This window comes from Acanthisitta chloris, unplaced genomic scaffold (assembly GCF_000695815.1).
Source record: "Acanthisitta chloris isolate BGI_N310 unplaced genomic scaffold, ASM69581v1 scaffold2084, whole genome shotgun sequence".
NCBI lineage: Eukaryota > Metazoa > Chordata > Aves > Passeriformes > Acanthisittidae > Acanthisitta > Acanthisitta chloris.
The window spans coordinates 18,419-26,173 of record NW_008668524.1 but is presented as its reverse complement, the minus strand read 5'-3'; the positions used below and the strand labels follow the sequence as shown (position 1 = coordinate 26,173).

Below are 7,755 nucleotides of genomic sequence, written 5' to 3'. Positions count from 1 at the left end.
ACCACACTTCCCACTGAGGGCTGTATATTTAAATGCTTTAAAAAAATCAAAAGCTATTTTTGGATTTATATGAACCAGAAAAGGGGCTGGAGTTGCATTTCTTCAAGGAGGAAGTAAACTTTATGCCCATGTATATGCTACCTCTGTCAAAAGTGGATGACTGGATTCTCATCTGAGTTTACAGAGACTAATTCTTTAAATAAAGCCTCTTGAGAAGTTACACAAAAAACTTGAGGACAGAGCTTCCTTCTCAGAAAGACTAAAAGGAACTGAATGAACATATGTGGATTAGAAATGCCATCTCAGACATGCAAACATTCTCTGAAAATCACTGACACTCAAGCTTAATGAAGAAAGCAGGTTTCGGTCTGAAGACCCCTGCAGCAGAAAGGGTTTATTTAAAAAAACAGAACATAGTGTTGTTTAGAGGATGGCTAGGAAGAATAATAGAAGAAAGGAACTGTTCAACAATACATTAAATACATTATTGCAACAGCCTAAGTTAAAACATTAATCCATCCTCTAGTAAGCAAAGGTATTAGCACAATTGTAAGGAGAACAGACTTGATGGTCCACTGGTCTCTTTCAGTACAGTAACTTGTGTTCTAGGATATTTGCCATAATACATAAAAGCCAAAAAGGTTGAAGAGTGTGGAATTAAACAAAGACACAGAGCAGGTAAAACTCAGCCCATGTTAACCTGTCATTCCACAGGATAGCCAGATGGTTCAGGGCCACCAGCTCAGTCTTTGGTCAGAATAGTAACAGGTGTCCCTTCTGTACCTACCATGCATGGGACATTTCAGAATCACAAACAATTCAAGGACTGAAAGTTACTGCCCATTTAGTAATGAGCATTAATAAAGTAATGCTGAAACACTGCAAGGTTCTCTTATTTTTTCAAAAAAATCACAATCTATGGATATAGTCCATTAAGCAAGACTTGTTTAACAAAATCTCTTAACAGCTAAAGTAATAATCAAGTTTGATCCACCAATGGTGAAAGCAGCAACAGTTTAAATTTACTAAACCTAATCCTCCAAACATCAGCCTGTATAACACTTGCAAACTTTAGCAGTATGGAACTCAGTACATTCACACAACTAGACACAAAGAAGTTCTCATTGTGTAAGATAAGTTCACATTTCAAGATTTCATAATACAGAAACATTACCTGCATTATATATGTAGCTCTGTACCTCCAGCAGAAAAACAGAAGTCTAGAAATATAATGTGAAGATAATCTCCTAAAATAGTAACTACTTAAAAGTAATCAGGTTCTCACACAACTCCCATATTAACATCTTAATTGATTTTAAGTTCTCCATTTGTATCCCAATGAACAATTACTCACATAAGTAAGTAGTCTCTACAGACTTTAGTGGGATTACTCCTGAAAGGAACAGCTCATCAAAGTTCAAAATGGATAGGTCTTTCCTTAAAACATTTACAGAGCTATTTAAATGAAGCACTTGAAATTACCAACCTTACTTACTAACTAGTTCATGATTTTTTCCAATGTTAACTTTATCAATTCTAAAAACAGAGGGGACATAAAATTTTAGAAGATACAAGCTATGAGCAATGCAATCTCATCAACAATAAGAATCCAAGGAAAGAAGAAGAAAAAAAAAAACATAACAAAAAAAAGCCCCCTTAGTAGAATCTAGGATGTCTGCCCAAAATAGCTCCCCCCACCCCTAAAAAACACACTTATACACACACAGATAATTACTGCTTACTGATTTTGGGGAGGAGCTTATGCCCAGTAGTCACCCAACTAAGGGGAAAACCATATAAATACTCAAGGGGGACACTTGAAATCATCAGCTTCTGCTCACTCACCAGTGGCAGAAGAACTCCTCAGTAGAGGAGGATTCACTACTCTACCACTCTGCATTGGAGCTCCACAACATTTTGGTATGTTATGATTTAATTTCATTCTCTCTGATTTTGAAGGTAACTTCTACAGGATCCACTTTCCAGCTGGGGAGGGAAGAGGGTTGATATTTAAGGGCCAGTGAGCATCCTTACTGTCACTGGGGCTATTTGGAAGGCTACAGGTAAAACACAAGTTTCAAGCAAGACAATTTGAGATTTTTGCCACTAATGCTGAAGGAGCCAGGATTTCATCCTTCATTTGCTATAGCATTAGACAGAGGCAGGAAGGTCATGGTAGAGTGTCTATGTACTGTCACTGAAAGCTTTCCTTAATTTAAGGAATTTTGATACATGCAACTCCTGAACTTACTTTTGGAGATCTAGTTTAAATAATCACTGTTCCTGAAGACAGTGCTCATGAATAGGCTGGCATCCATTTAAAACTGTTCTTTTCCTAAGAGCGAGACTATTGCCTCTAAGCTATCTATACAAGAGCTCTATCATTCAAAGTGATAGCATCCTTTTTCTTAGAGGAATTTTCACAATTGGTGAAAGCAGAAGGAAGTAAGCACAAAATAATGTTACTTTTAAAACTAGTACTTGAAGAAAACTCATTTACTCATGCACAAGAAACAGAACTGAACAGCTTTTCTTGATAACAATTTTTTAACCCTTTCTAACACAGATTTGGAAAGATGCATTTACAAATATCTTTACTGCTGCTGTTTTGTCTGAACATTGTCCATGGTAGTGATGGATATTTTTCTGAGCGATATCAGAAACAATCCAGCATCAAGGGGCCACATTTTCTACCATTCAATGTAAAGAGTCAAGGTAAGTTCACTATTTTTTCATAATAAGCTAACACAAATATTCCTAGAGGGTCAATACATGAGCAAAAGCACTTTGTTTATAATATTGGTGTTCAACTTTCACTAACAGTTTAGGTTTATTAAAATAATGCTACCACTGTAGAAGGAACAGGCAGTGACTCTGGAATTGCCTCCTACTGACAAAGATGCACATTTGTCAGACAAATATTTTACACAATAACCACTAAAGGCATATAGAGAAGAAACAAAATTACAGCTGCAGATCTCATCTTCAATTCCAAGAGTAATACAACATGATTGTGTACGTTATTATGTACATGCTAATTATCATCTTCTTTATGAAATGAAGAGAATTTTTTAATGATAAATTTAGAGTTGTTATAAGACAAACACTGGGGTTTCTAACACTAGACCTGTCACCCTTTTAGTTGTAATAATCACAGTTGGGCAGTAATGAGGTAACTGAATGAGGGAATTGGAATTAGCATTTGCAAATTAGCTTCTCTTCATCAGAAGAAGGACACAGAACCAAATCTAGAGAGCAGAACAGTTGCTACTCAGGACATTGCATCCACATTACATTCATTTAGGAGGTTTTGTTTCAGAATAGCTCTAGTCTGACCCTGTGTGCTGTCTGCTCATGAGCAGCACACACCGAGTCCAAAGAGACTCTGGTCTCAGACCGACTGGTATCAGCACTGGTCTCACACCAACCATCTCCAACCCACATGCTCCAAGAATCTCTGCAGTAAGAATCAAGTGAAAGCAGCATGACCAGAAAACTTACCCCTCAAAATGTTCTTCTAGGCTGTACCAAAATATTGTTACAGTTCCACCACTGCTTTCATCACAAGGACTTTCTGGAATCCAGACAGCACTCCCAGATCAAATTTAGGTACATGTACATAAACAGCTACTCTGAGGACTTATTAACTGGAATTCTTACTGAGTTAAAAGCTGCATTTCCTCCCTTTCCCATAATTAAATTTTCATAGTGTTTTTCTATTACTTTATTCAGAATAATGTACATATTTATACTATTTCTAAGTGAAGTACAATATTTACTTGGTTATCCTCTATCATACTTTACTTCTCATAGTAGGCTTTTTTCTCCCTCAATAGGAAACATTTGGAAAGGGGGAAACCAGCAACAAATTAAGGAAGAGCCAGGGTAGACAGGAAATGGACAGAAAGGGGGAAGTGAATTGTCCTGAACTAAGTTTTCAATTTATATACTAATACAGAATCTAATGTGAATGAAACTTCATATTTAGAATGTGTATGATTACATGAACATGTGGAAAGTATAAAATGCTGTCTGTTTAGGAAAGGTAACAAAGAATATATAGTAGACCTCAAAAGCATGAACAGCTTACAGTTTTACAAACGTGTGAGTTCAGTTATTCAAAAGAGCTTGATAAATTTTCATTTGGCGAACGAGCATCAAAATGGAGGACTGCTATTGTTCAGTCTGGGAAACATGCATCCCTTGAGAGATTTTAAAGAATTTAAAGAGGGAAGACTGCTGGAGATTATCACTTCTAATCGGAGATGATTTTAGAAGAATAAAGCAGGAGGCTACAGAACCAAATGAATCTAGCTATTGTCTAGTGAGTTTTTCCATATGCAAGGGGCTCAAGTGGCACATGGCTTTTCATCACAGCTAACTTTTCTTATTTGATCACCAAACATTGAATTCTACATATTTAGTTACCAATACATTTTTTATTGTTTTGTACACCTTTGTCAAAAAGCAGCCTGGAATTGGAATTTCAGTCTAGAACCAAAACTGGTGACTCAGGACAACATGTAACAGAACATACAATTTCTGCTGGCAACCAAAACCTATTAACTCTTCATTTAATTTGGTGAAATTGTTTGAGCAGTTTAAAAAATCTTGTTCTTGACAGTTCTCCAGTCAAAATATACTTTCTATTTCTGTATGTATTTAGTGCTACTATTTTTTAAAATTATAAGAACACAGTTTTTTAACCAGTAGGTCTTTGGCTTGATATATTCAAACAGTCCGAGTTGAAAATAATAATTGAATTAGGTCTGACTATTCAGACATTATATAAGGCATTATTGCAGTATGTTAAAGTCTACATACTTAATTCAATACATATATAGTGTTTGGCTGCACTTAGAGAGTGTGAAACCATTTTGCATCAAGGTATGTGCTGAGACATATAAAAGAGAAGCCAACCAATACTTCAGTTTTCATGGCAAAAATCCTAATTCATTAATGTACTCAGCAATCCTTTCCTTAGAGGAATTACCATTGTCTTTAGACCACGCAACTAAAATACAACTTTAATCTAAAAGCAGCATAAGTGAAACAATATAGCTCCTCACAGAAAATCTTTGTAACAACACGAACACTGACAAAGCCTTTAGCATCTTATGCAAAAATGGCAGCAGCCAATGCTTTGTGAACCTAGGACTGATATGGTTGTAATTAAAACATGATAAAAAGCAAGAAAGATATACATTCTTAAGCTAAAGTCAGATTAGATTTGCCACCAAAAAACCTTAACAAAAATGTTTGTCAATAAATCACAGACTTTGCTAGCTTTCTATGTGTAGGATTTTAACAGCTATCTTCCTTGTCACTGCCTTAAGAGGGATGAGATAGGAAGGTGTGCAAAATAAGTTGATATGCATTTGTGCTGATTTTATGCATCAGCAAAAAAGAAAATGCACTCTCTGCACTTGCTAGCTAAGAACAATTTCCCTGCCAATACAGGAAGAAAGCAACCTTTCAGATCCAGTAACAAACCAAAATCAAATGTATTTATAGGCATACCTCTATTATTTTTTAAAATACAGTATGTACAAGAACAGTTTCCTTTTTCACCTCATTTTTGGTTCAACAAGACTAGGCACAGATTGGAAAATGCAATTTATTATCTAAGAGACAGCCAAATAGCCATTGCATAAACCACAAGAACAGTTTCCTTTTTCACCTCATTTTTGGTTCAACAAGACTAGGCACAGATTGGAAAATGCAATTTATTATCTAAGAGCCAAATAGCCATTGCATAAACGTTCATACACACATACCCCCTGTTCTCTTTGTGAGAGACTGAAATGCAAATTATAGCCGATCCAATTGTGAACCAATTATCAGTGTTTTGTAAATTTGTTGCCATTATAAAAAAAACCCCACCAGAATCCAGACTCTTCTTGTATCCTTCAGTTTTTATTTTTACAATTATTTATTAAATTAACATTCATCATAGGTATATCATTTCGTTCCATAATCCTGCCAGTTGCTGCAAACTAATGAAGTAGTCTCACAATATCCATGTTAATCTTGTACATAATGTTCCACAAATTAGCATCCTAATTCCAAGATGAAGCTGCAGGATCCCCCAAAGCACACAGAAAACTAAGCAGTGAGCTTGTTTGTTTATCCCTCTATTTGTGACATTTGGTTAAGTGGCTCCACCTGCTGTTTTGATAACTAAGAAAATGAAGAATTAAAAAAACCCAAAACGGTACCAGAATTCTGACTGCATTAAGATGAATTATCAGTTGTGACCTTGCCATTGTGTGAAATTTTTATGACAGACACAAATCTTTCGGATGGTATTTGAAAGTATAACATTCACATGTTTACAAAAGAACCAGTGCCAAGTAGGGGACAAGGAAGGACAAAAATCTCACTACAATGTAGCATGAAGTAGCTTCAGAAAAGCTGCTACACCTGCACAGAAAGCTTCCTGCGGTTTCATCCATCAAGATGCAAGTCTGGTGACCTGCTAAATCTTTACCTCGTTGGTTTTTTTCCCTTATTTAATAGTCTGCATCTATTTGCACAGCATTTTTTAAGCTTTCTGAAGACCTTAAATGTATTGAACCCAAAAAAATTTCTAGATGCCTTGTAGCTCACATTTCCAACAAATTTGCACTTATTACTTGTAAGAGCTCTGAAACACTTTTACTCTCAATATCAGGTTCCCAGTGACCAACACAGTACTTGACACTTGATTTCTATGATGTTCAAGTTAAGCTAGCCCTACACATTTCACCACCATACTACATGCTTGTAAATGTGTCATAGATGCCCTGGTTGATCTGGTTTCCTCTCTCTCACAGGTGTGCAGGTAAGGGGGGAACAAGGACCCCCTGGTCCTCCAGGCCCTACTGGACCACGAGGACAACCAGGTCCTGCAGGAAAGCCAGGGTTTGGAAGTCCAGGTCCCCAAGGCCCCCCTGGTCCCCCAGGACCACCTGGATTCTCTGCGGTTGGAAAGCCAGGTGTGCCAGGGCTCCCAGGAAAGCCAGGAGACAGAGGACTAAGTGGTGAGAAAGGAGAACCTGGACCTCTTGGGCTCCCAGGAGCAAGAGGACCACAAGGACCACCTGGCACGCCTGGACCTGCAGGACTGTCTGTCCCTGGTAAGCCAGGACCACAAGGCCCTCCAGGAGCTCAGGGTCCGAGGGGCCTCCCTGGTGAGAAGGGAGAGCCAGGTATCCCTGGAATAAGTGGACAGAAAGGAGAAAGTGGATTTGGCATTCCAGGCCGCCCAGGTGGCAGAGGTCTTCCAGGCCCACAGGGACCTCGGGGCCTCCCTGGTCCGGCTGGGGTTGGGAAGCCTGGTGAGAATGGTCTTCCAGGTCAGCCAGGTCTGAAAGGTGACCGAGGCTTTCCAGGTGCACCCGGAGCAGCTGGTCTCCCAGGTCCCCAGGGTCCCCCAGGCGAACCTGGAGAAGCTGGCATTGGCAAGCCTGGACCGATGGGACCCCCAGGAGCAGCAGGCATCCCTGGAGCCAAGGGACATCCCGGACCCGCAGGCTTGCCCGGATCCCCAGGTCTCCCAGGTTTTGGAAAGCCAGGATTGCCAGGGATGAAGGGACACAGAGGGCCGGAAGGTCCTGCTGGCCTCCCTGGACCCAAAGGAGACCAAGGCCCAGCGGGTGTGCCAGGAGAGCCGGGGCCGCCCGGGCCGCCCGGGAGCATGGGTCCCCATGGACTCAAGGGTTTGCCTGGGGAGAACGGCCTGCCCGGGCCCAAAGGCGACATGGGCCCTGCAGG

General features: G+C 39.4%; 1 protein-coding gene across 1 annotated transcript in view; it reads left to right on the top strand.

Annotated features, from left to right (window-relative positions):
* The first annotated feature begins 1,853 nt into the window (after positions 1–1,853).
* LOC103800527 (collagen alpha-1(X) chain-like) overlaps positions 1,854–7,755 on the top strand; it is a 6,843-nt gene continuing 941 nt past the window's right edge. Inside the window, 3 exon segments of the mRNA XM_009072906.1 lie at positions 1,854–1,922; positions 2,563–2,715; positions 6,816–7,750. Coding sequence (XP_009071154.1) covers positions 2,577–2,715; positions 6,816–7,750 — 1,074 coding nt within the window. The 5' untranslated portion in view covers positions 1,854–1,922; positions 2,563–2,576.